Genomic DNA, 27,875 nt, shown 5'->3' on the forward strand with positions numbered 1-27,875 from the left:
TTTCTTTGTCTGAGATCAAGCTGTTGCTTTCTTGGTTTCCGTCTTTTTCAATCCAATTTGGATAATCTGACCATGTACATTATTATAGGTGATATGCACAAAATTATTGGGGAATGTCTTCAATGGGAGTCTATTACTAGCTGATTCCTGTTTCAAGAGTAAAATCACAAAGGCAGCATCAATTTATTAACTATATGGTATTAGGCCCACCCTAAAGAGCAATACTTTTACCTTGGATTAAGAATTTTGGGGAAACGGACTTTGGCCCAGTGGTTAGGGCGTCCGTCTACCATATGGGAGGTCCGCGGTACGCCGGACCTCCTTGACCCATGTGGAGCTGGCCATGCGCAGTGCTGATGCGCGCAAGGAGTGCCGTGCCACGCAGGGGTGTCCCCCGCATGGGGGAGCCCCACGCGCAAGGAGTGCGCCTGTGAGGAAAGCTGCCCAGCGTGAAAAGAAAGAGCAGCCTGCCCAGGAATGGCGCCGCCCACACTTTCCGTGCCACTGACGACAACAGAAGCGGACAAAGAAACAAGACGCAGCAAATAGACACCAAGAACAGACAACCAGGGGAGGGGGGGAAATTAAATAAATAAATAAATCTTTTTTTTAAAAAAAAAAAAGAATTTTGTAACTGGCAACCAAAATGGATTTGAGAGATGCATCAATGAGGAAAAACTCATTCCTTTTCCACAGGTGTCCCCTCACCGGTTTTGGCTTTCCTTCGTTTGACCATTCTTTCCTATCTGATATTCTAAAGTCACCAAGAGGACAAAATCCTTCTGTTAGCATTACATAATAATCTATAATTCTTACAATGTATTCTTGTCTGTAATTGCAGCTGGCCTGAAAAGAAAGTGTCAATGGTAGGTGGGCTGAGGAAAAAAATCTACATGATAATGTGGGTCTTTCTTGCTGGCTTCAGTCAAGAGCCCCCTGATTAAAATTCCCAGGTAGGAACAAGGATTTGGGTATGGGGAAGTAAATGGGTATTTCAGGCAAGAACTAGAGTGATGTTTCTTGAATAGTTGGTTTCTGTGTAGATGGCATGGGTTTGTGTTCATGTGAGTGTTGTGTGTGTATATGAGTATGTGCTGTGATTCTCAGTGTAATGAATGTGATTGCCAATGTGCATGTGTGAGATCCTATGTCTGCTCTGTGCCTTCCTAGATTTCTCTCCTATAACCAGCACAATTACCTGTGCATTTCCATAATAATTTCCTCAAGGACATATACATATGTCCATATTATCAAATTATATACTTCAAATAATATAGTTCATTATAAGTCAAGTATGCCTCAATAAACCTGGAAAGTATCCCATAACAATCCAGGAAAATGTTCAAAGGACTCCAAGTGAAAATATTATGTTACAAAATCACTGTCATTAGGATTTAATGAGAAGAATTCATTTAATACGGAATAGTATAGCCTGTGTAGAGCACTTTACTTACCCTAATGGCACTTTCATTGATGATGATGAAAGAAAAGCAGCCCTATCTGTCCTTTTGAACATAGGAGAAAAGAGGCTTAGAATCCGAATTAATTTTGCAGAAATGCAAAGTACCAAACAGGAAACTAGGCACTGAGATATTAGGTGGTTTGATACCAAAGCACAATTTCATCATGCCTCTTCTGCCTGGCAATCTCTAATCTTCTACTATGAATTTGGCAACATTTGTCATTTTTAATTCTTGTTACTGAGCACCACACCACCAGGGCACCTGCAGCACAAGTCCATGTCATCCATTTGTCAAAAGCCCAATTGCCACGTGTGTTAGTAACTATGATACAGACAATGCAGAGTGAACATATTCATCCTCACAAAACATCTCCTGGGAGGCTGCTCAGAGTCGGCCGCTGAACTCATCTAACCCACTGGGCTCTTCTAACATAGACCACATCCACAAGAGTCCAACTTTCAGGGTGATAAGCTTGGAGGCTTGTGCTGTAACAGTCCAGCAAAATGGGAAAGTGAGAGGTTGAGAAAGATTTCCATCCCCACTTCTCTTTCATTTGCATACTGTGTCCAATGTCCTGTGGAAGGTCTCTGACTCCACAGAGCTCAGGGAAGGTCTGAGAACCTGGGGTAAAGAGTTGAGGTGATCTTGGGTGGCCAGCCTGGTCTCAACTGGAAAAGGAAGGGTCTGGTGTGCCATTCTCTCAATTAAAGTTCTTGGTGATATCTGTGTTCCTAAACAATACCTCCAATTGGCTTGTGGATTGGAGGTATGACTCTACCAGCAGTGATGACGGTAACAATCCAAGTAGGTAACAATGCTCACGGAAGTATCCAATGAGAGAGAGAGTTCCTGGGAGCAGATGCATTACCCCTTCTGCATTGGAGATGGAGGAGAGGGGTGTGAAATCAGAAAGTAAAGGAAATATTTATTGAGATCTGCTTTGTTCTTTTCATATTTCAGTAAGATGATAGTAAGAGATCCTATAATGTCATGGTCAGGAAGACATGGACAAAGTGATTGCCTTCTTAGAGGGAAAAGGTGGACAGTCTTCCCTACATTTAGAGTAGGTGAGGACTGGAAAAGGAATTGTGGAGATCTTAGACCAAACTTAGATGGTAAAGGTGAAGCAATCAAGGCCCAAGGAATGCAATGTTGTGATAAGGACAAAATTACGTGCTGGGACAAGTTCATAACCAGGCATGAACAATATTATTGTTCAAGCTCTCCCCTCAACCCTAACATTTTCCTTTCCTTTTACAAGGATGCCCCATCATGGTTACTGCCATGGTACATTCAGTAGCATTCTTCAAGTCAGATGATTCAGCCACAGGGATGACAATCTGCATGTAATACATGTCTTCTGTCTTTTATCATCTATTCCTGCTCATAAACTTCTCTTTGAACCTCTCCCATCTTCTCTTTTTATGATATTAATCTTGAAGGATTTGATCTCATCTAGGAAGTTGAGGTCATGGGTTTGAGAAGGTTTTTAACAACTTTCTACATCCTTCTCAACAGCTGCTTTAGCATTTCCATCATTTCCAAACCTACTATGCAGCATGCACAATCTCAAGTAAACCAGAATGTAACAGGACGGGAGCTGGGCTGGGAGTCAGGTGCCTTGGGCCACTCTTTCGGAGGGCACTTATGAACTTGGTTCTGGGCTGCGCTCTCCCCTCACAGGTATGTTCCTGCAAATGGTATCTCTGGACAAGCAAGTTTTTTCTGTTCCTTACAGCTTACTACACTGTTTGAGGTGAAGGAGGAGTCTCTTTTCATAATTTCTCTTTTCCTGGAATACCCAGAAGGCATCGAAGAAATGAAAAGAGAAGAAGAGGAGGAAAAGGAAATGTGAATGTGGAGGGAATAGGATGAAAAAGGAAGGGAATTAAGTTACACACATTACATTTCTTTCCTAATTTTCTCTTTGGCACTTCAGGAAAATCAGTAAAACTAAGGAGAACATTGGCGTTGCAACAAATGAGGGTGAACATGGAGGTGGAGACAAGAACTGCCTGGTAAAAAAATAAGCACAAGCAAGTAGAATATATCCTCATAACCTCTTCTCAGGGAACAAAACCTCATTCCATACAAGCCACAGCCTCCAAAGGCTCCTTAATTTGCAGGAGAGGGCACTAGTCCCTTTTAAGCCTTATGTGCACTCACACTGCATTCTTTGTGAAGATCACCCCTGGATTAGTTCAACACCTCAGCCCTGCTGAAGTGAAGTTTGCACTAATAATCCATTTACAGTCAACAAAAGCCTCTCCTGGTTATTAATGAGTCTGGGGAACAAGGTGGAGTGAACCTAAATGACACCAATTCAGGTCTCTGGCAAAAGGGTGAATTAGGCTGTCTTAGTTTGCCAGGGCTGCTTTAATCAATACTCGTAACCAGCTAGCTCAAACAGAGGGAGAGTTTGGGAGATTAGAAGCCCAAAATCATGGTTTGGGCTGCACTGTGCTTTCTCTGAAATTGATGGCAGCTTGCCAGCAATCCATAACTGAACCTCTGCCTCCATCTCTCGGTCATCTGCCTCCTATCTCCTGTGCCTGAATGTGCCTAATTTTCTCCTTATAAGGTCTCCAGTCATATTAGATTAAGGCCCCCCTGATTAAAGTTGGACTCACATTCATTAGTATGACATTTGACGTTCTTAGAAATGAGTTCACGTTTGTAAGAGCGGAGGTTAGGACAAAAACATGACTTTATGGGCGGATCTGATTCAATCCATAATAAGGACCATGGCACTCTGGGGTCCCTCACAGGCAGGTAGGGTAGGTATTCTAGGCCAGTTTCCATTTTAAGGGGAAACTTAAGTCCTGACTGGCAGTTGCCCAAGCCCTGAGGGTTCTCACCCTCTGTAGGGGCCTGTTCAGATCCCTGGTCAGCTCACGCCACCTTTCCTCAAGCTGTGGTTCTTGAGAAGGTTTTTATGTATGTATAATTCAAAGACACCTGAAAGAATGGTCAATGAAGAGTTCACTTGGGATGAGTGAAATGGGTAGAATTGCAAGTTATTTATGTTCCTTTTATTTTTTACTTTCATAAGTAACTAAAGATAAACATAATGCTTATAGCATCTTGTTAAAAGGAGTGTTTTCTGTAATGTTTTCATGTTGGAATATACTAGTGTAAGTAAACTTATGTTTTTAGTACTAGAGCCTAGCTGTTTTTTAACCAAAAAGCACAGGTAAGTTTTGGTGTGTTTTAAAATGAAACTAGTTTTCAGAGAGAAAAAGGAACCTGTCCAATAGTAATGTGAAGATACAGTCATGACTTGGACTGTGTAGGGGGCAGGGGTTGGGGAAGCAGGGTTATCACTTCCACACCTATCCTTCAGATGTCCTGCTTCTCACTGGTCTGATATATAGGACTCTGCCTTTTCTTCCTGGAGTCCTATAGTCAGACTTACTTTCAGGGAAGTCACTTCAAGGGTGCCCATCCAAGCAAACAGATTAAATCCCTTCAGTTGGACATTTACAGACACTGTGACACAGACGGTACCTTAAGCTGAGAGTAGCAATAGGAATTCAGTGTCATTTGGATCTGGTTCCTAGGTATTGGGGGCCAACTTTGCTTCTCCAGGGTCTATTGTACCTTTTGAGTCCCACAACCTTCATCAGCAAAACCCCTCCTCCATCTGTCTCTGTGTATCTGGTGATTCTATACCCTGTGCTTTTATTGCAGACCCCACCATTGACAGCTACAAAGGCCTTAAGCTGGAGGCCCCAGCCTGAGCTTAGAAGAGCTATAGATCATATGGGGTTTAGAGATGCCTCTGTGCTTATCCTCTTCTACCCATACCCAAATAAATCAATTTCGTGACAATTTTGAATTTAGTTAGATAAATTTAGATTGAGTTTTAGAGAAACATTTTACATTTAATGTTAGATATTACTATATTAATCAATATTTTCTCCTACTACTAGTGTTTCTTAATTTGTCAAAAAAAAATTAAACACATATTTAGATCAGCATGTTAAACAAAGTTAGAGCCAAATTAATTATAAAATTTGGTCTCCCTTCTGGCTCCCACCAAGGTCACTACTCTCTCATAGAATCAATATTTGATAATTGAACAAGAAACTGAAAACTTAGTGCTTAACTTCCATCCTCAGGACAATGTCTTCCAGACATTTCATTTACTGAAATCTGTTTACTCACCTGGAAGGGATCATGGCAATAACATCACCCTTGGTCTAGCAGGATAACTTCAAATTCAGTCTTTTTTACTTTCTGTTCAGTCTTGCTGGGGATAAAACCATGATTCACATTTCCTTCCACAAAGATATTACCCCATTTTCACATAGTACAAATTATTTTTCTCAAAAATATTCATGAGATTCTGTTCTTTCCAGAATGCCACATGCTTTCCTCTAATAAATGGTTTTGTTTTCTTTAAACCATAATAATTTCACTAAATTTGCCTTATCTTTAGACCTTCTGTATCAATGCTCAGTGTGTAATTTTAATGTGGAGCTTCAAATAATTCTTCCCAGAAAAAAATGGAGTAATAATTTTTAATAATTGGTACAAGTATTTGCCTTTAGTTTCTCATTCAAACACTGCAGTATTCATATATTGCCCTTTCTATGCTGATCTTAAACTTTTGACATTTTTTCTCAAATCGTTTACATTACATTAAATTTCTCTTCAGCAATTTCTTCTTTTTAACTTCTCTTTCTATTTAGGTATTACCTTTTCACTGTTTCTTCTAGTTTATATGTAAATCATGAAATGATTTTTTCCCCCATTTTTTCTCATAATTCCCTGATTTCTATCCCTTCATTTTTCAGTTTTTTCCTATCTCATTGATGATGTTCTTTCATGTACTGTTTCCTTTCATTAATGCTTTTACCTTCTTTTTGAGATAGTACATTTTACTACATAATGTATATCAAAATGAAGAGCATTTGTTCACGTGGTAGTGTTAGTCTGCCTTTATACCTGTATTGGAAATAACAGCAATATTTTTTTGTTGGTATTTCATATGATTTTTTAAAAATTTGTAGATAGAAACAAGATTCAAAATAGCATTCCCAACAATACAGATCTGTCTCTGTCCAAATATTCTTTGAAATTAAAAAAATATATAACAGCTTTCTTCCTGATATTTCTGGGTTCTGTACTTCTATCACTCTTAAATATGGATTTTCACTATCATTACCTCTATTGCACCTGTCATTGTCTATTTGTTTCTGCATCTGAGTAGTGAATATCTCCTTTGAATGTATGCTCTTGTCTTGATGTGGAATAGCTAAAACCACTTTGCCAAAATCTGCCCATTCCCTAAAAGATAAAGGTCTATATATTTCCAGAATCAATTATCTTTAAGGGTATTTTTAATTGTATGTCCTGAAATGTATTTCATTTCTGAATCACTTTGTTTGTATATATTTATATGCATTTTATTTCCACAATTATTAGATTTTGGTTTCTTATACTTATTTTATATTGAATTTTCTTTGTTCTGTATACATTATAGGTGAGTCATTAATTTCAGTACTATTTTCTTTTTAGTTTTAAATTAATCTATTTTCAAACATATTTGGCTTTAGCAATGGCAATTCATTTTTAAATAATATTTTAATTTATATTGTTCTGATTGCTAATCACATAAGAAAAATGTTATGTATATCTGGACTACATATATAGCACCAAGTAGCTTTATAACTATCCTCAGGCACATACACCAACAACCCCCAAAGCAATCTATATATTTTCCATGGTCACCAAGGATTGTCCTTAATATCTCTCCTTGCTACATTAAAAGCACTATTTTAGGAATAACCTCTACAAACAAAAAAAGTCATTTAAAATGATTTACAGAATATTAAAATTTAGGACCACGTAAAAATATTTCAGCTATATCATATCATGATCTCATTATGAACACCTGAATACATACACATTAACAAGAAAGATGCCATTCAAAATGATTAGAATGTTGGCCTCCTAAAATTAGCTAAAATTCCAAGACTTCAGAAATGCACTCCCAGACTTCCTGTACCCTGGGGATGTTTTACTGCTCACTGAGTGGATGGTCATTGGTGGAAGTCCTTCAACTCCATGAGCAGCTGTACTGCATCTACATAAATTATAGCTACATGTCTTGCCCTGAAATCAGGAGCAAGATAAATTGGTGAACTTTCATCACTGCTATTCGACATTGTACTGAAGTTCTTGTTAGAGCAATCAGGCAAGAAAAAGAAATGAAAGGCATTGAAACTGGAAAGGAAGACGTAAAGCTATTTCTATAAACACAGATGGCCTAATCCTTTACAAACAAAATCCCAAAGAATTCACAAGAATAGGAATGGAACTAAAAAAGGCATTCAGCAAAATTGAAAGATACAAGATATACAAGGCAAAAGTCATTTTTATTTCTATAATCCAGCATAGAACAATCTTAAATGGAGCTTTTTAAAAATTCCAATCAAATAGCCTCTAATGAATAAAATATCCAAGAATTTAACCAGAATGTATAAACTGAAATTAGAAAACACTGCTGAGTGACACTGAAGACCTAATCAAATAGCAAGATGTTCATTGTCATCGACTAAATATTGTTCTGATATCAATACCATGCAAAGGAAACTACAGATTAAATTCAAAATCAAAATTGAGTAGACTTTTTACAGAAATGGAAAAACTGGTCCTCAGATTCCCATGGAATCATTAAGTGGCTAAGCTAGCCAAGAGAGACTTGAAAGAGTTTCACAATGTAAACATGCTTATCAAAATATCACTCAAATTTACCCTATGTAATATACAAAAAGCTAGGAAAACCTGACCTATTCTTAAGGGAAAACTCAATCAGTAGACACTGTCCTAAATTAACCACAGAAGGATTTATCAGACAAAATGGTTGTTCTGTCTATGCTCAATGAGATTAAGGTATGTCTCTGTAATTTTTTTGTCCTTTTTGTTTTTAAAGATACATAGATCAGACAAAGTGTTACATTAGAAAATATAAGAGGCTCCCAAATACACTACTCCCCACCATCCCTACTCCTCCCACAACAACCTCTTTCATTGGCACGGAACATTCACTGCATTTGCTGTAAACTTTTTGGAGCACTGCTATGCCACAAGGGCTGCAGTTTACACTGTACAGCCTACACTCTCCCCCAGTCTATCCAGTGGGCCATGGCAGGACATACAGTGTCCTCCATCTGTCCCCATAATACCATTCAGGTGAACCCAAAATCCCAAAAATGTCTGCATATCACAACTCTTCTTCCATCTCCCTGCCCTCAGCAACCCCTGTTGCCACTGTATTGACATAAAGGATACAATTTCTTCCAATGCTAGAATCACAATAGTTCTATAGTAGAATACCAGCAAATCCACTGCATTCCATACTCTCTTCCTCCATCTTGTGGGCCCCGGGATGGCAAATGTCCACTCCAAGTATAAATTGAGAGGGGGCTTGCAGCCCACATGGCTGATGGACTGTGTTATCCCATTTGCAGTTGTAGACTCTCTTGGTACCCTGGGGTGGTGGTTGGCTATCCTCACCTCCCTCTTGGCTGACCTGGGTAAGTATGATGAACTGGAAAGTAGGTATTGCTACTCTGCTGAGGCTCAGGGTCCAGTTGGAACACGGTCCAGAGACCCAATCCTACTGAGCACACACCAACCCCAGCCCCAACCACAGGTTCAGTGAAATTGACAGAAAAGGCATGTATAGAGAGGTCACATCTCCATCCAACTCCATCAAAGAGCATTCTCTTTAATTGAATGGAAAGATAGGAGTTCTCAGCAGAGAAAAAGAAACAAAGAAAAGATGTACATGACAACTTTTGATGTAAACATAAAGTTATAGAAAATAAAAAATATTCATTGAGCCATCTCAATTAGAGAAGACAAGGGATGAATGAATTGGTGAGATGGAATTTAGATGAATAGTAATGATATAATCTGAGAATAGAGAGTGAGTGAGAAAGACAGAATTGATCCAAAACTGAGCCTCATGATCTGTGGGGCAATACAAAAAGTTTTAATATTCATTCAAAACACTGGGTTGAGCAGAAAGAGGCTGGTGCCAATAAAAAGGTAAGGGAAAAAATGGCTGAACACTACTCTATGAAATATAGATCCAAGGGACTCAAAATCTCACCGTGATACATCATAATCAAACTGCTGAAAACTAAAGATGAAGAAAAAATCTTGAAAGGAGTCAGAAAATTTGACAATTTGTAGAAATATAACAATTTGAAGACCTTTGATTTCTCTTTAGAAAATATAGAGGCCATAAGAGTGAAAAACATCATTAAAGGGCTAAAAGAAAAACCCTCAGCCAAGAATACTGCATTCATCAAAAGTTGCTTAAGGTTTAAAGGCAAAATAAAGACAGAAGGAGAGGATCGAAAAACATGTGAATTCATCACCTGATGACTTGCTCTACAAAGATGGGAAAGGAACTTCAGGCTAAATGGAAATTATTCAAGAAGGAAGCTTTCAGCTTCAGGAATAAAAGATGTGGATCAGGAATGGTGAGTATCTGGGGAGAAAGAATAACTGTTTTTCAACTGTTAAATGGTTAAATATATGAATGAATTTTGAAAAATTATAAAAATACAAAATGTTTGCAGAAGTTATACCCTGGACTGGGAACTCAGAAGAAGACTTCAGCAAAGAAGGGGATTAAATGATTCCTATGGCTGTAAGGTGTCCACATGTTACTTGGATGGGTAAAACATTAATTCTTTTAGACTGTGATACCTGTATTATTCTCAGAGAAACCACTAAAAAAGAATTCCAAAGGAACTCCAGAAAAATTGTATAACCTAAATGGTCCTTTTTCTAAGAGATAGGAATAAAGTAGCTAAAGCATCAGTATACAAGTTATTAAGTGAAAAATAACTCTCTTGGACAAATACCTACAAGCAGGATTGCTGGGTCCAATGGTAACTCCATTTCTCTTAACCTGTCCTTCTCCTCTTCATGGAGGAGACCCTTGATGCAGGAAGATGAAGCATTTCTGAGAACAGGGCTGTGTGTTTGGGTTCTCAAAGGATGTGGACATTTCAAAGTACAAATGATTCACCATGTGCCCTCTCTGTAAACCATAAATCATAATTTCTGCAGTGAGTTCAGAATGAGCAGAAGTATCAAAATGCATTCAACATCACTAGTGATCAGTAAAATACATATTAGAACACAAAGTCTCATGCCCATATCTTCCAGAAAGGGTACTCTTAGGATGAGAAAGACTTCAGCAGGGAAGGTACAAACTCCACACTAAGAGAGTTGTTCAAATATTTAGTCAGGGAGATAATTGGGAACAGGGAGACTTCATTCATTAACTCACCAAGCCTCAGTCAGGTGGGTGACTTTGCCATTTGATGAGCATTAACTGTTGTTCCAGAGTAGTTGAGTTAAAGGTGAAGCTAATTCTTTGCATAGCTGTTATCAGGCAGTTGGTCTGGAATGTCTTAGGTTCTGAGCCAGTAGAGGAGCCAAGCAGACTACTGGTCACTTCAGGTGGTAGTCCAACCCCCAGGAAGACTCACATGAGGCAGAAGGTATTGTGAAGATGCTGGGGGAGGAGGGCCAAAAATTTGGACATCCTTGGTACTTCAGAAGGCCTTTTTTTTTTTTTTTTTTTTAAGATTTATTTATTTATTTAATTTCCCCCCCTCCCCTGGTTGTCTGTTCTTGGTGTCTATTTGCTGCGTCTTGTTTCTTTGTCCGCTTCTGTTGTCGTCAGTGGCACGGGAAGTGTGGGCGGTGCCACTCCTGGGCAGGCTGCACTTTCTTTTCACGCTGGGCGGCTTTTCCTCACGGGCGCACTCCTTGCGCGTGGGGCTCCCCAACGCGGGGGACACCCTTGCGTGGCACGGCACTCCTTGCGCGCATCAGCACTGCACGTGGGCCAGCTCTACACGGGTCAAGGAGGCCCGGGGTTTGAACCACGGACCTCCCATGTGGTAGACGGACGCCCTAACCACTGGGCCAAAGTCCGTTTCCCAAGAAGGCCTTTATGTAGGGGAAACTACCTCATATTTTGCATCAAGGAAGGAAATGTAGAGACAGGAGGTTGGGTCAAGATATGTACTCTTCTTGTGGGTGAGCCACCTCCTCCAGGGCATCAATTCTTCCCCTCAGGAACTTTGGGGCAAGAGGATTTTTCAAAGGAACTGTTTCAGTACACCATGGCTGACATGTCATATAACACATACTTGTTGGCTTAAAGGAGTTTATTGTTTCACAGTTTTGGATGCAGTGACACCAAGATTAGACTCAGTAAGGTCTGTGCCCTCAGTGCTTGCTTCTGCCTTTCCTCCCCACCATCCAGGGCAACACTGGGGTTATGGAGGTGAGGATTTCTGACCCCCCTTTCCCCAGAATAGTCACACTAATATACAGACTCAGGCTCCAGGGTAGGTCACTGTCTAGAATGCCTCTCCTTTACTTCCTTTCCCTGACAACTTGGGGCCATCTGGCTCTCTAGCAGACCTGTTTTCAAGTGTTTCAAGGTTTGGTTTGGGTTTCTATCCCCATTATTTGTAATGCCCTCGGCAGGTGTTGGTAATAAACTTTCCTGAAAACAGTAACAACAACAACAACAAAAGACACCTTGGCTGCCTTTAATTCACAACTATTGTGAAGTAGTTTGCAATATTTCATGCTCTGGTTTTCCAGACAGATACTTTAGTAATTCACACTCAGTTTGGGCCTAGTCCTTTGGCAGAAGTTTTAACACAACATAAGAACAGTGTGCCAACTAACTATTATTTTGCCCCCAGTTTATCCAGTCTGCCTTTGCTGTCCATAAATATTTGTCAATTGGAGGGTAGAAAAAGGTCAGAACTCCACTGTGGGTATTGCTCTTGGAATTTAGGATGACTTTTGTCTCACAATACTTATACATTACAGTTATGAATTACCATATGAAGAAAAGTAACTGAGTAAACAGGTGAATAATAGGAAAAAGAACACTAGATATATCAATAAAATAATATGGATTGTATCTCTAATTTGAGCCAGGACCATTACTTAATTCTGAGGGCAGCCGATGAGGCCAATGGTACTTGCTCTGTATTTCAGATCTGGAAATGAGACATAGACAATTTAGTAAATTTCCCAGCTGACAGGAAGCAGAGTCAGGAATCAGCCCTGAACATGTAATTCCAATGTCCATGTTCCCGATCACATTCATCTTCTGGCCTTGAACATCACAGTTGCTGTCAAAAACATGCTGGGTAAGGCATTAGAAAAGCATTTCAAGGCAAGTGTTCAGAAGCACATTTGACCTTTTTACTTTTACAGGTGTCATTAGCACTCAAAATAGTTATTTCTCTATGCAACTTATACATACTATTTAAGAAACTTCAGATGACACAGCAAACGGAATCAAAATCACAAGCTCACCACTGAAAAAAATACCAATGGTAATTTTTTTTTTGTTTTTTAACGTACCGGGGTTGGGGATTAAACCTGAGACCTCATATGTGGGAAGCCAGTGCTTAACCACTGAACCACATCGGTTCCCCTGAGTTGGTTTCTTTTGTTTGATTTTGGTTGGTTGGTTTTTGTTTTTTTTTTTAGGAGGCACCGGGAACCCAACCTGGGACCTCCCATGTGGGAAGCAGGTGCTCAACTGCTTCAGCCACATCCATACTCCAATGCTAATATTTGAAAGTATTTCTTCTCTGATCTTCAACCATTAAAACACACACACACACACAAGATAAAGAACTCAGTTAACTATCTAACCTGAAGGACAATATAGTATACTGAATACCCCAAATACACTACAACTACAAACAACTTCTCAAGTCTTCTTTAAAGCCCCTTGTCTGGAAATACAAAGATGGGACATGATTTGGATTGCTACTTGAATCTGTGCTCCCCTAATTGCAACTCTAAGACCCTAAATCAATGCCTTTGTTGCCTTGCAGCTTAGTTTATTTCTCAGTTGACATTACATAGTGTTAGAAACAGGATTCTAAGTAACTACCAACCTGACTCTGGAGCTACTGTTGGATTTGAGCATGGTAAAGGCAAGAGCCCCTTCAGCTCTGCCATCTCCCCAACAGCCCTGAGTTCCTGTCTGTGAGTCCCTCTTGGTTCTGAACATCCCTCTTTTTGGTTGAGGCTCTAGACCTTTTAGGGGTGACTTTTGAACTGACATTTTGAACTTTGGTTCTTATGGTTTAAGCTACTAACAGCAGTCCTGTTTGTATACTTGAACCTTTTTTCTTCTGGTTTGGCCTGGTGACATAGGGCCTTTCTGATGGCCTTTTTTTTTTTTTTTTTTTTTTTTTGGTATATAGGGAAAATTTGTTTGGCAAGTACTTGAATGGGACTTTTAAAATTCAACTTTGATAATGAGCTCTTTTAAGTGGGGGATGCCTCCCTAACAATCAATTTGGCTTTTGTAAGCAAGCAAATTACTTTTGATCAGCACAGGATGGGCACTTAAACACTATTAGAATCTATTAGCATGTGTACCACCTTTTAAAGAGAGGTCTTGGCCTGATGGAGGAACCACCTAGTGACAGGGCAGATGAGGAGACCCCATCTAATTCCAAGGTAAGGTTGCCTTTCTTTGTCTGAGAAAATCGTCACTTTACTTATTCCTTTCATTTTCAATTGAGTTCAGATAAGAAAATTCTGACCATGTACATTATAGATGACATATAGAATTTCCTTATTTAGGGAGTATTCTATTACTGTTTCAAGTTGTTATTTACAACTAGCAACAGCAGGGAGTCAAGTATATGGGCTTTTTAAATGGCAGTGGTTTTTCCTTCTAAGAGTAAGAATTTTTTGTGCCAACCAAAATAGACATGAGAGATGCATTATCTAGGAAAAGCTGGTATCTTTCCATGTGTGTCTCCTACAATTACTTATGGGATCTTTCACTCAACCACTGTTTCCCATCTGCACCAAAAGCGCAAAAGATCTGTGTCAACACTACACAGCATGATCTGATCCTGAGTATTTTCTTTAATATAATTACAGGTGGCCTCAGGTACAAGAGAAAATGATATGCATTTTTTAACTTCTGAAAAACTCTAGATAATTAAAAAACCAGGGTGGAGCTGATGTAGCTCAGTGGTTGAGCACCTCCTTTCCATGTATGAGGGCCTGTGTTCAATCCCCAGGGACTGTGTGCTTGCTTTACTCTGAAGAGCCACCCTGATTCCAGCTTCCAGGTGAGAATGAGAAATGGGGATGTGATTATTTTCTAGTTAAGTGATGGCCATGTTCTACAGTCCTTGTAGGCAGCTGTGTTCCCTTTAGCTGGTGAGGGTTTGTGTACCGGGGCTGGAGATATCTATGTTAGAGTCTTTGAGATGAGATTGTGAAGGTGGGGGTAGAGAAGCTATTTCCCACCTATATAGCACAATTGCCAGTGACAACTTCTCAAAAAAACCACTACTACACCCTTTACATATATTTACTCATTCAACCTTCAACACTACCATACTATGACTGTTTATTCCCACTCTTCTGATGAAGAACTGAGGTGCAGAGACAATTAGCCTACAATTTCAAACATGAGTGTCCCTGACCCTGATGCTATAGCCATAACCTAGCCCCATCACTTGGCCATGGGATGATTCTACCCCGTGCCAGCAAAGGAAACTGATCATTTGTGTGTATTCCTGAATGTATCAGACCTGCAGACCCCACACCCTGTCCATCATAAGTCAATTCAGTGATCACATGACTCAGACCTGTTATTATTGCCGTTACTACAAACTATGAATTGACATAGTGTGAAATGCACATAGAAAGTACACATGCCTGTTCAGCTCAGATTCTGAATGACTGCAAGCACAATCTAGTTTAACTAAGTCAGTCCTCCACACTACAGTCCAAACAGATAGGAATTGGGAGGTATTAGCATATTTCTTGAGTCCTAGAAGTGCTCGGCACTGTTTGCTGCATGCCTTAGGGACAGTGGCCAATAAGAACTCAAGTTACCATTTGGCTACTGATCTGGTGTATATCATCCTTGCTGCAACTTTTATAACTGCATTAGAGCCTTAGCACTCAACTCATGTCTCCCCTTAGTAATAAACTATCAAATTGGTGCCTGGATAGTGTAAAGATGGACATCCAACACATTCAATGAATAAACATTCAGAGTATAAAAAAGGAAGACTGGAAGGAAAAATAACACATGATTTATAGTGGTCAATTTTTAAATGACAGTATTTAAATGTCTTCAAATCTTCTATAACTGAGTATCTTTATGATAAAGCATTAAAAAAAATAAAACAGAATGTTTTGCCTATCCAGTCCCACAATAAAATTTATAAATGTCTTTAAAACAATTACCTTATTATTAAAGTTTGGAAAGCGAATAAAATGTTCATGTACAAATAACAGCAAAATCCTGCAGAAACAGGTGCTGGACATTGTATGTCCTGCCATGGCCCACTGAGTGGACTGGGGGAGAGTGTAAACTACAATGTAAACCATTATCCATGTGGTGCAGCAGTGCTCCAAAATGTATGCACCAAATGCAATGAATGTCCCATGATGATGAAAGAGGTTGTTGATGTAGGAGGAAAGGAGTGGGGTGAGGGGGATGGAGGGTAAATGGGGACCTCTTACATTTTTTTTAATGTAACATTTTTTTTTAAATAGAGGAAAAAATCCTATACAAAATATGAAAATGGGAAGCAGGTATAGCTCAGTTGTTGAGTGCCTGTCTCCCATGAATGAGGTCCAGAGTTAAATCCCTCATACCTCCTTGAAAAAAAAAGAGATGACATATGTGAACCATGAATACTGATGATTTTGTATACAGGACAAGGTGATAGTAGCATTTTAGTTGGACTTCAAAATGGCAGGAGGAATGATAATCCATCATTGAACAATGGCATGTATTTTGTAACTTTTTTGGATTATTTCACATTGCTTTGGGAGGTCGTTAGCTACAAAGTCAAGGACTGCATCTTGTTTTATTCCTGCACCTCCATTTTGCTATCCTTTTTCTACTCGTCAGCAGCTCACACTATCCTTGTTAAATACCTGCCTCCATATTACTCTAATCCTTTGTCCATGTCAAGCAAAACTTCAGAGTACTCCAAGGGCACCAACTCCAATATACTATTACTCTTTATCCTCCTAGCTCCCTAGAGGGCCTGCTGAAAGATCTGAGAGCCCGGGCAGTAGAGGAAGCCCCATCTAATTCAAGGTAAGTTTCGCTTTAGAACCATTGCTTTCTGTATTTTTCTTTTTCCATTCAATTAAATATGACCATTACTTTACAGATGATATGTACAATTTCCTTGGTGGGGACTGTGTTCACCTGGCATCTGTTTTGACCTGCCAATCTCTGTTTCAAAAGGACAATCACAAATGGAAGCATTAGATTATAAAAGGAAGTTTTTCTTTAGCAGCCATATTTTCTTCTTGGATTAAGAATTTTTTAAATGCCAACCAAAATGGAGAGATACATAATACAGGAAAAGCTCATCATGCCTTCTCCTCAGGTGTCCCCTCACTTGCTTTTTGGTTTCCTTTACTTGGCTCTCTTTCCCATCTGGTTTTCAAAAGCCTTCTACAAACACAACACAGCAAGTTCTGATCATTATAGTGTTTTCTTTTCTGCAACTGCAGGTGGCTCCAAGAGCAAGCAACAATAGTATGTATTCTCTCATCACACACTTGCTGAGGAAAAATCTAGATGATGAGCAATGAATATTCCTTGTTGGCTTTGTCTAGAGAGAATCTCTCCACAGAAAGAAGCTTCCTGATGTGTATGTATGATTCTCAATGTGCATGTGTGAGAATGTGTGACCATGTGTGTTTTCTTAGATTTCTCTAACACTAAATATTTGCTAATGTCAGCTTTCTGTGTAAAAAATGCCAGTTCATTTCTTCATGGGTATATGTCAAAATTTTATCAAATTATATCCTTTAAATAGGTTCAGTTTATTTTATGCCAAGTATACCTCAGTAAACCAGGAAAATACCCCATTACCCTTCAGGAAAATGTTCACAGAACTCTAAATGGATAAAATTGTATTAGAGAACACCTCTTACTAAGATTTAATTAATAAATCTTAATTTAGTAATATATCTCACCTCTTAGTAAGCCTTTATAGTCTGTTCATGGCATTTTGATTGGTCATGATAAAAGAAAAGCAGCCATATCTGACTTTTTCAAAACATATGAGATATGGAAGGATTGAGAGGTGAATGAATTTTCAAGTTTCACATCTAGAGAACAGGAAACCATATTGTGGAGATATTAAGTTGATTTGACTCCAAATTCTATATACTTTGTTCACATCTCTTTGGCCTGGTGGGATCCTGAATCATCTATGAGTTTGGAACATTCATGATTTCAATTCTTATTACTGAGCACCACACCTTCTGGGCATCTGCAGCACAATGTAGTATTATCCAGTTTTCAAAAGCCCAACAGCCATTTGTGCTAGTAGCTATGGCATGGACAATGCAAAAATAACATGTCCATCCTCACAATACACTTTCCCAGGCAGCTGCTCTGAGCCTGCCATTGGTCTTTTCATTGAGCTCATCTCATACAGAGTATTTCCAGAACAGTCAGAATTTCAGGGTGGTAAGTTTGGAGGTAAGAGCTTTAATGGTCCATCAAAATAGGGGAAGTAAATAGTTAAAAGGGGATTCTTTCTCCATCTTGCTCATTTGCAAACCATTTATAATGTCTTATTTAGGCCTCTGACTCCAGAGTCCAGGGATGGTCTAAGAACCTGTGGTGATCTTGGGCAGCCAGCAAGCCATCAAGTGCAGAAGGAAGGGACGGGTGTGCCACATTCTCCAAAAACTTTCTTGCAGATGTTTGTGTTCCTAAAGATTGGCTCGTGGATCAGAGGTATGACTCCACCAGCAGTGATGAAAATGACACTCCAGGTAGGCAATATCACTCAAGATAGGATCCAATGAGAGTGGGTTATCAGAAACACTCTGGTAACACTGCTACATTAGCAACTGAAGAAGGGACTGTGAAATCAGAAAGTAATGGAAATATACATGGAGGTCTGCTTTATTCTTTCCATATTTAATAACAATAGTAAGAAGTATTATGATCATGTTCTTTGAGTGTACTGTGTTTACAATCATCTTTCCTTCCTATGCTATTTAAGATTCACTTTCCCATAAGACCAATCATCAAAGCCTTTGTTTTTCCTTGGTTAGCAGCTCTTGGGAATAAAGCACAAGAGAGTGTAGTTGAGGTTTTGGTGTTGACCTACAATGGAGGGGATCTGGCAGGACACAAGCTCCCCCAGACTATCAACTAGACTTGGGACAAAGTTCTTCTACTGGGTGCCAGGTGGTGGCTGAGAATTAGGGCTTCTCCCTCTGTACTTAAAGGTCTGGTAGCACTTCATTAATGTTTTATCCTTTCTGACATAAAGAACTGTGCTCTGGGCTTACTACACATGCACCTGGGTGCTGGAAAGGTATCGAAGGAAACATATCCTTGAACATCCTTCTAATCTCTACTGCTCACACAAATCCAAAGTCCTGGGATTAGATTAAAACCTGAAATTGCTTCCATTTGAGAGGTTCATATACAACTCTTTCTCCAACACATTCCAAAGCCTGGCTGGGTTTCTGGGGGCTTTGTGTGAATGGCCTGCCAGGCTTGCTTCACATATTGGCTCTTGCTGTCTTGGAGTCTCTGGGAAGCAGGGCCAAGGGTTCCCTGCTCCTCTCATATTATTCCCATATTACACTGCTACCTTTTTCAGTAAATCAATGGATCAATTAACCAATCCATTTTAAACCAGGGAGCAACTCTCAGATGCATGGAGTTGAATCATGTCCTGTGGGTGATAGTGACCATTAATCCTATAAATCAGGTGATTGTCCTGAGACTGGTATGACCTTAGGTTCATGGAAGACACTTTGTCCTCACAGCATCCCTATAGGTTTCTGAATTGATTGGAGGGGTTGAATGTAAGATTAGAGGTAAAGTAACGTGTCTGTATCCACTTAGTCTGAAAGTGATATAATAGGGGATCTACAGGCCACTTAAATAAGTGTAATCTTTTGGGAATTCGTTAAACCACTGAAGTACTAGCATTGATGGGTGCCTGGACAAGACTGAGGAAAGGTACATGGAAGGGCATGACTGTCAAGTGGGGAACAAGGCAGAGTTGACTGGCTAGAACAGAACACCTGATTTAACTCCATGCTTCTGATAGTTGCTCCGTGATTAGAATGGATTGGTTAATTGACTACTTGATATTTTGGAGAGGGTGACAGCATAATAAGGGAATAATATGGGAACAATGATTGTTCTCCACTGTTGTATTATAGAACAATATGATTGGTGGAAACTGACAAGGAGAAAACAAATGGGCAGTAATACAGAGAGAGAAAAGAGGCAGGGAGGTAGTGAAGGTGGTAAAAAGGAGAAGAAAGACAACATCATGTATAAAAAGACATGGAGAGTGTCTGCCTTCTTAGAGGAACAAGAGGATACAGGCATTCCTCACTGGCCACAGTTATAGTATTTGAGAGCTGGGAAAGGGTCTCTGGGATCTTAGACCCACTCCTTCACAGCCAAGGTGAAATGACTGAGGCCGTATGAGAGGAGTGTGGTGGTGAGGACAGAATTGTGTCCTGGGAGCAGACCACACGCTGTCATAACCAACAGGAGCTTGAATTCTGCCCTCAACCCTAACTTTCCCATTTCCTTTCACAAGGTTGATAGATCACCATTCCTGCCCTGGTTACCAGGAGGCTTACTTCACAGCTTCTGAAGTATCAGATACAGAGAACAACAATTTGCATGTAATTTCCTTCCTCTTTCTGTCTATTTTGTAATCTCTCCCTTTCTTATTCATAACTCCTCTTTATAGCTTTTATCCATTTTGTCTGTTCCTTATTTTATGAATCTTATCCTGAAGGAAGTGGTCTCATCCAGGAAGTTGAGGTCATGGGAACAACAATGTCTACAAATTTCTTCCATCCTCTTTACCTATTTTCTTAGCATTGCCCTGGTTTTAACATACGTGCATCACTGAATCAGTTTGCATAAGCCTGAATGGTCCAGGCAGGGAACTGGGCTGGTTGTCAGAAGCTTTGGGCTACACCCAGTGGAAGGAGCACCTGTGAAGTTAGTTCTGGGGTGGGCTCTCCCTTTGCAGGGTGTTCCTGCACATGTGCACATGGTCATCAAGTGGGTTCCTTTCCTTGCAGCTGTCTACACTGTTCAAGGAAGAGGAGTCTCTTTTCATAAATTCTCTTTTCCTAGAATACACTGAAGACACTGAAGAAATGGATGAAAAGGCAGGAAGAAGAGGAAGAGGAAATGTGAGTGTGGACTGGATAGGATAAAGAGAGGAAGGGAAACAAGTTCACGTGCATTCCATTGCTTTCCTAACCTTCTTTTGGCACTTTAGGAAAATCAGCAAAACTGAGAAGAAACTGAGGTTTCCAGTATTCTATGTGAACATGGAGGTGGAAACATGAACTGGCTGGTCAAAGTAAATGCAGACAATTAATGATCCGAGGTGTCCTCTGGGTCCTGTTACCCACTCCAGAAAAAACCCTCCATCCACCTCTGTGCCTCCCCAGTGATCCCTACTACTGACAGCACAAAGACCTTGAGCTGGAGGCCTCAGTCTGAGTCTCAGAGGATCTGGAGATTATATGATGTTTGGAGACTGAAAGGGGATATAATACCAAAGAAAATGGAGATGCCTCAGTGCTCAGCCCCTTTTACCCAATTCCCTAATCAGCCAATTGAGGGAAAATTTATTTTTCAGTTTGAAAGACTTACACTGAGTTTTAGAAATAGGTTTGGCATTTAATTTTAGATGTTAAAACATTAAACAATTTCTCTCCAACTACTTGTTTTTCTTCATCCTTATCAATAAAATAAACACATAGATAAGCACCCTAAACAAACTTAGAGTGAATGAATGGACAAATAACTGTAAATTTAAGACTTAACATCTTTCCTACCAATGTCTTCTAGACATTTCATTTCCTGAAATCTGTTCCCTCACCTGAAAGGGATCATGGGAACAATATTACCCAACTTCAAGCCAGTGGAGTTGGATTTCAGTGCTGTTTTCACTTTCCTGTCCATTTTGCTGTTTATAACACCATGATTCACATTTCTTTCCATAAATATATTACCCCATTTTCTTCTGGCACAAAGTCTTATCAAAACCAATGATGAGATGCTAATGTTCTTTTCATAATGCACTTGCTTTACTCTAATGCACAAAAGACTTCATTCTTCCTTTACACCCTAGTAATTTTAGCTAGAATATGTCTTGCTATTAGTCATTCTGAGTCAATACTCAGTGTAAGGTTTTATAATGCAGCTTCAAAGAATTTCTTTCCAGAAAAAATAAGGAATTATAATTTTTAATATTTTTTCATGTCTTTGCTTTGGTTTTCTCATTCAGGCACTCCAGTTATTCATATATCATACTTTGTATGCTTGTCTTCAATTTCTGACATTTTTTTTCTCAAATTTGTCAAATACTCACTAATACTTGGCCATCCTGCATTTAAAAGCACTATCTTAGAAATAACCTGTAGGAAAAAATTCCTTTAATTTGGTTTGCTGATTTTTAAAATGCCTATACACATAAAAACCTGTCAGCCACATTATGCCATGATCTTATTACCCAGCATCTTGCCAACATGTAAACTGAAACCATAAAAATGCTGGACTCCTACAAATGGGCTTACACTGAGATTTCACAAATGTACTCCCAGGCTTCCTGTATGTGGGGACATTATGCTGCTCACTGAGTAGACAGCCATCTGTGGAAGTCATTGAACCCTGATCACAGCTACATCTATAACACATTCTTGTGGTGTATCTCTTAAACAAATGACAAGAGCTACATCATTTAAGCCTCCTTCTTGCACTTGACCTCCCATGCTCTGAAAAAGTGAGTTGTTCCAGTATCTTCCAGTAAAGTTTGGCTGAATTTATGAATTACATAGAATTTGACATGGCAGAGGAATACTGGGCAAGAAATGAGATTCTATCCCAGCTCTACCTTACTTCCATGGCTGAATGTGAGAGAATCTTCGAATCTCTGGACCAAACAGAGATCATGGGTAAAAAGAAAAAAAAACCATTGATCTAAATCAATTCATGAACTAACAAAAACTAAGAAAATTAAGCTAAGTTCTTGTTCTGCACTTGCTTTCCAAATGATGGCAGAAGGCCTTGATTGCCTCTAGGAAACACAGAACCTAAGACAAGGATATCAAATTCTTGGCTTTTCTGAGGAGAAAGAGAATATATTAGAGATCTTATGTGAACAAGGGAGTTGAGCCAAGCAATCAGGTGGTATATACTAGGGTAGAGGGGCAGTGATGGGTGATGTTACCTGCCTATCACTCATTTAGGTATTGTCTTCGGTGTGACAGACCCATTCCCTTTCCTTGTCTGACATTTGGTCCCATGGAACTCACCACTTGGCCAGAGGAGGGGACAATGAAGTTGCCATCATCAGTATCTCAAGATAGTCATTAGTATAGGCATATTTACAGAATAAAGGCAAACACTTAAGCAAAATTATATAATCACCTAAAAGGTACTAGAGGAGAGGGTGGGCAAAGAGAAGGAAGAGAAAATACACTAATTTCATCACTGCTCACAATGAGGATTAATACACACTAAAGAAATGGGTGATTAAGGGAAAATTTTTTTTAAAAATTACTAGAACAAATCACAAACCAGAAAACATACACATGTACACAGAAACATACAGGTGCAAGAAGTGTACTTTTGAGTACACTTGCCCTTTAATAATGTGATAATGAATTTAAGTAGTTTCCAGTGTTAAATACAGTTAAAATTAGCATCAAAAATAGAGAGCAGCTCTTTTTCCTTTTGCAGCCATTGCTGAAGTGGCAGGGACCAAAATGAAGTTCAATCCCTTTGTGACCTCTGGTCGGAGCAAGAACGATAAAAGGCATTTCAATGCACCTTCCCACATTCGGAGGAAGATTATGTCTTCCCTTCTTTCCAAGGAGCTGAGACAGAAATATAATGTTCGATCCATGCCTATCCGAAAAGATGATGAAGTTCAGGTTGTGAGAGGACACTACAAAGGTCAGCAAATTGGCAAAGTAGTGCAGGTTTACAGGAAGGAATATGTCATCTACATCGAATGGGGGCAGCGGGAGAAGGCTAATGGCACCACTGTCCATGTGGGCATTCACCCCAGCAAGGTAGTTATCAGTAGGCTAAAACTGGATAAAGACCACAAAAGACCCTCGAACATAAAGCCAAATCTCACCAAGTAGGAAAGGAAAAGGGCAAATATAAGGAAGAAACAACTAAGAAGATGCAGGGAAATAAGAATCTTATGTACAAATTCCATTAAAAGCTGCTAAAATGAAAAAAAAAATAGCAATTAAGAATTAGTTTATATTTTATAGTTATAAACAGCTTAAAATCAGTTAAGCAATGGACTTTTCCACATAGCAGAAGACAGATGAAAGTGCACACCTCTCACTTGTATGAAAAAGAATTAAAGAGTATGGAAAGAATTAAAGAGCTGTATTGTTTGGGAATGATGGGGAGATAGCTCTATCTCTTTGCAAAGGGAGAGGTAGGCCATGCTTCACACACAGAGAAATTCAGTTAAATCATATGAAAAGGAATTTCAGGTTTTGGTTGCATTATTTCAATAAGTGACTTTGCAGAACTGAAGATCTGGTTTAAGGTTTTATGAAGGAAACAATTTGGTTGAAAGGCAAGAATATTCTGGTGTGGGAGGAGTGGGGTGGGAGAGTGGGGGGTATACGGGAGCCTCTTATGTTTTTCATAACATAACCTTTTCTGTGATGTATGTATCTTCAAAAAACCACAATTCATAAAAATGATGGGGGGGAAGTGGGTTATATGGGAACCTCATGTTTTTTTTAATGTAACATTCCATGTGATCTATTAACTTTAATAAAAACATTGAGGTGTAGCAGTGCTCAGAGATGTATTCACCAAATACAATGAATGTCTCATGATGATGGAGGAAATTGTTGTTATGGGGGGAGGAGTGGTGGGTATATGGGGACCTCATATTTTTTTAATGTAATATTAAAAAAATAAAGACAAAATAAATAAATAAATAAAATGATTTCAAATTATAATGATGAACACTTTGATTTTTAGCCCTATGTATTAAGAACTGTTGCAAAGTACCAAATTATGTGTTATTTCATTTAACCTTTACAAACCACCCTATTAAGAAGGGACTTTTTTACAGATGAGAAAACTGAGGCTTACAGAGATGAAGTCACTTGCCAAGGTTAACAAGGGTCTGCCTGCCACACAGTCTATGTTCACAATCCTTCCACCCAGACTGTCTCCCTACAATTGGTGCAGCTGATACCAGGAGGGCAACCCGCCTTTCCCCTTCTGAAGTGTTTCCAATCATGGCATGTAATACCTATCCTACATCTAGGCCACATATCCCTTTATTGGCCCCCACACTGATACACAGTCCTGCACAGTCACCCACTCTAACGGGTTCTTGTGTTGAGCTACATTACTGGATGGCTGTGAGGACTAAATGCTTTAATACACGCAATAGTGCCTGGCACATGGAAAGCACCTAATAAATGCTATTACTATCACAGTCATCATCATTACCCAGTTCACACCTGGGGCTCCTGAGGTTTTCCTGGACCAAAATGCTCTCTGGTTACAGTGCCTTTCTCTGTTCCAGATAGGCAAGGACTCTGATCCTCGGGATCCCATATAGTGTATTTCCTTTACTGGCCTAAGTGGATACATCAACAAAACCACTTATTTCAGTCAGACTGAGTGAGTCTCTGTTCCTTTTAACCCAAACAGTAAAAAAAATACATAGATGGATTGTTTTGATAGGTGAATTTTTAAAAAGTCTCTAAAGTTACATTATTTTTTCAGGAATGAAAACATTTAGAATGAAAGTGTATTAATCAAAAATATATAGTTTCAAATGCAAGTTTTATTATGTTACTAAGAGGGAGAAATTTTATCATCACTAGAAGTTTAGATATGGGTCCTTTTTGTTTCCAGGTAGCTTACTCAAGAAAATTACGAAGGAAAAAACAATGAATTAGAATTAATCTGTGAAAAGAATTCTTGATGTCCTGACACTTGAAACTTTGCTCAAAAACTCTCCTCCTTTGAGACTTTTGTGTTTTCCATGACAACCATTTCATTTGCTTCCTCCTTCCTTATTAGTTATGCATGCAATTTTTATTATATATTTTCTATATTTGATCTTAAATTGGGTTATAATTGTTTTCCTTGAATTTCTTTATGTATTCTGTCTCACCTAGCAGAGTATGAACTCCAGTGAAAAGTGATTCCTCTCTTCATTTCTTTTAAAAAGGCAGTGGTGTATAATGTAAGAAGCAGGAGATATGAAATAAGAAGATACAGATGCTAGAGCATCAAGTCTCAATTCTCTCACACATTGATAAATCACTAAACCTGTCTCAGTCTCCATGGCATTTCTATAAAGAGGAGATGCTCTCTATCTGATTTCAAAGTCCACTGGGTTTTTTACTTTGCTTCTCTGACTCTGGTGGACCAAATTCATGAAAAGAATCCTGAATATTTAAATCCTCAGGTATATGTGGTACCGCTCATATTCAAAACAAATTACTACATGGAATGTGATGAAATGACAGGTAGTGTCAAATGGCAAAGGCCACCTGATCTGAATTGCTGGAGGGCATTTACCTTCTGACAGTTTATCTTTAAAGCAGTGGTTAGAATCAGATTCCAAGCCATGGTATTTCATCACATATCATAAAGCTAACACAGTCTGCCTGCCAGCCTGTCCCCCCAGCAAGTCCACTAGTCTAAAGTTAACTTGTCACCACTCACTGGCTATAGACTCTGAGCTTTTACCTGGCCATAGAAAATCACAACTTGGTATTTATAGCTCTGGCATTCATATAATTTAATGCAAAAATCTCATCTGACTGCACTTACAGATTACAGCTTAAATTCTGTCTTCTCTTTCTTCCCTCTTCCAATAATTTATGACTAAATAAGCAAAAATTAAACAGAAACACTTTCAGTTCACATTTCACCTCTCTTCTGCAGAATCATATCAACGAAATAATAATAATAATGGTAGAAGTACTAATTTGTTTTCTGTAAATTGTCCAAGTAAAATATTCAGGATTCCAACTAGTGCATCTGAACAGTAGGCTAGGCTACTAAAGGAATGTGTTTTTGTAAAGATGCAGAGGCCACCTTAATTAGCATATTAAAGTGGAAGATCATAAAATAAGAAAGTAGTTTTTTGTGAAGTAAAATACCTGGTAATTACCAATATCACAGTGGGGTTGTAGAAGTAAGAAGCAAGGTAAGTGTGTTTGATGTGTTATGCATTGCATTGGAAATATTTAGTAAGTATATGAAAATTAAGTATATGAAAACTAAGTCCCTCAGTAGGTTGCAGGATCAGACTCCTGCAGCAGCTGGCAATTGCTGGAGAGTGGATGGAGAATATGTTGCACTTTTGGACTCCTAGAGCAGCTGGCAATTGCTGGATAGAGGATGGAGACTATGTTGCAGTTTTGGACTCCTGCAGTGGCCAGCAATGACTAGATATGGCCAGATGTACAAGGGAACATTCAAGTTTTCCATTGGTTTCATTAGTTTATAATAATAACCTGTTGTTGCCTATGTCTCAGAGGATACACACTAGGAAAAATGAGGTCAGTTTCCACTAAGCCAGGGGTTGAAGGTTTCTATATCCCTGGGAAGCAGCTGCTGAAATGACACAAAGATACTTGTTCAGGGTCTGTGCCAGGCTAGAGGGGACATAGCTGCCGAGTCCCTAACAGTGAGCATAGGGCCTAGTCTCCCAGGCAAGTCCCCTTTCAGGAAATGGCCCTCCTGAGCCAAGCTCAGGAACCACAGGTAGACCCACATTGCCCCCTGCTAGTAAAATGGCAGAACTCCACCAATGTTGAAAGGAGAGCACAGCAGCTTATTCTGTCCTCAATTTAAGGCTGTCTTGAATTTGTGCATCAGTTAGAATATCAACAGAATAATAATAATGGTAGAGGTCATCATTAGTTTTCTATGAATTGTTCAAGTAAAATATTCAGGATTCCAACTAGTGCATTTGAACAACAGGCTAGGACACTAAAAGTATCACAGGATCAAAATCACTTACTTGATATGTCTGATGCAACAGTGGAGTTCTCATAATTGGGGCTAAATCAGGATTCTTTACAGATACCATTGGATTCAGTTTTCTCACCTGTCATTTAAACAAAAAGCATTACACCTTTAAAAAATTCAAAAGAAGGAAAACACTACATGTTGGGAGCAGTCAATACGCGTATACACTGAGTTCAGCAATGCAGGCAACATGGCCACCAGAGCAGAGCCCACTTCCTTGTTCTTCTCCCTCCCTGCTCCTTTTTTGTTTCCCGCCACTGCCCAGA

The 27,875-nt window shown here is 39.2% G+C and overlaps 1 protein-coding gene and 1 long non-coding RNA gene across 3 annotated transcripts; both read left to right on the forward strand.

The window, feature by feature from the left end:
* The first annotated feature begins 10,931 nt into the window (after positions 1-10,931).
* LOC131274944 (uncharacterized) lies at positions 10,932-21,283 on the forward strand. Of its 2 annotated transcripts, XR_009182264.1 has the most exons (6): positions 10,932-10,996; positions 16,567-16,632; positions 18,140-18,297; positions 20,138-20,225; positions 20,689-20,747; positions 20,837-21,283. It is a non-coding gene; the product is annotated as an uncharacterized lncRNA (long non-coding RNA). The 2 variants fall into 2 exon arrangements; XR_009182265.1 differs by lacking the exons at positions 10,932-10,996; positions 16,567-16,632 and adding an exon at positions 17,168-17,197.
* A 2,050-nt stretch (positions 21,284-23,333) lies between these two features.
* LOC139437241 (large ribosomal subunit protein uL24-like) lies at positions 23,334-23,717 on the forward strand. Its single transcript, XM_071210884.1, has one exon. It carries the CDS (start codon positions 23,334-23,336, stop codon positions 23,715-23,717), a length of 384 nt encoding a protein of 127 aa, XP_071066985.1.
* The last annotated feature ends 4,158 nt before the right edge of the window (positions 23,718-27,875 follow it).

This window comes from Dasypus novemcinctus, chromosome 21 (genome assembly GCF_030445035.2).
Source record: "Dasypus novemcinctus isolate mDasNov1 chromosome 21, mDasNov1.1.hap2, whole genome shotgun sequence".
Classification (NCBI taxonomy): Eukaryota; Metazoa; Chordata; class Mammalia; order Cingulata; family Dasypodidae; genus Dasypus; species Dasypus novemcinctus.

Bases quoted from the DNA above. Each gene is read 5' to 3' on its own strand.
- LOC139437241 (XM_071210884.1), top strand. From the start codon at position 23,334: ATGAAGTTCAATCCCTTTGTGACCTCTGGTCGGAGCAAGAACGATAAA.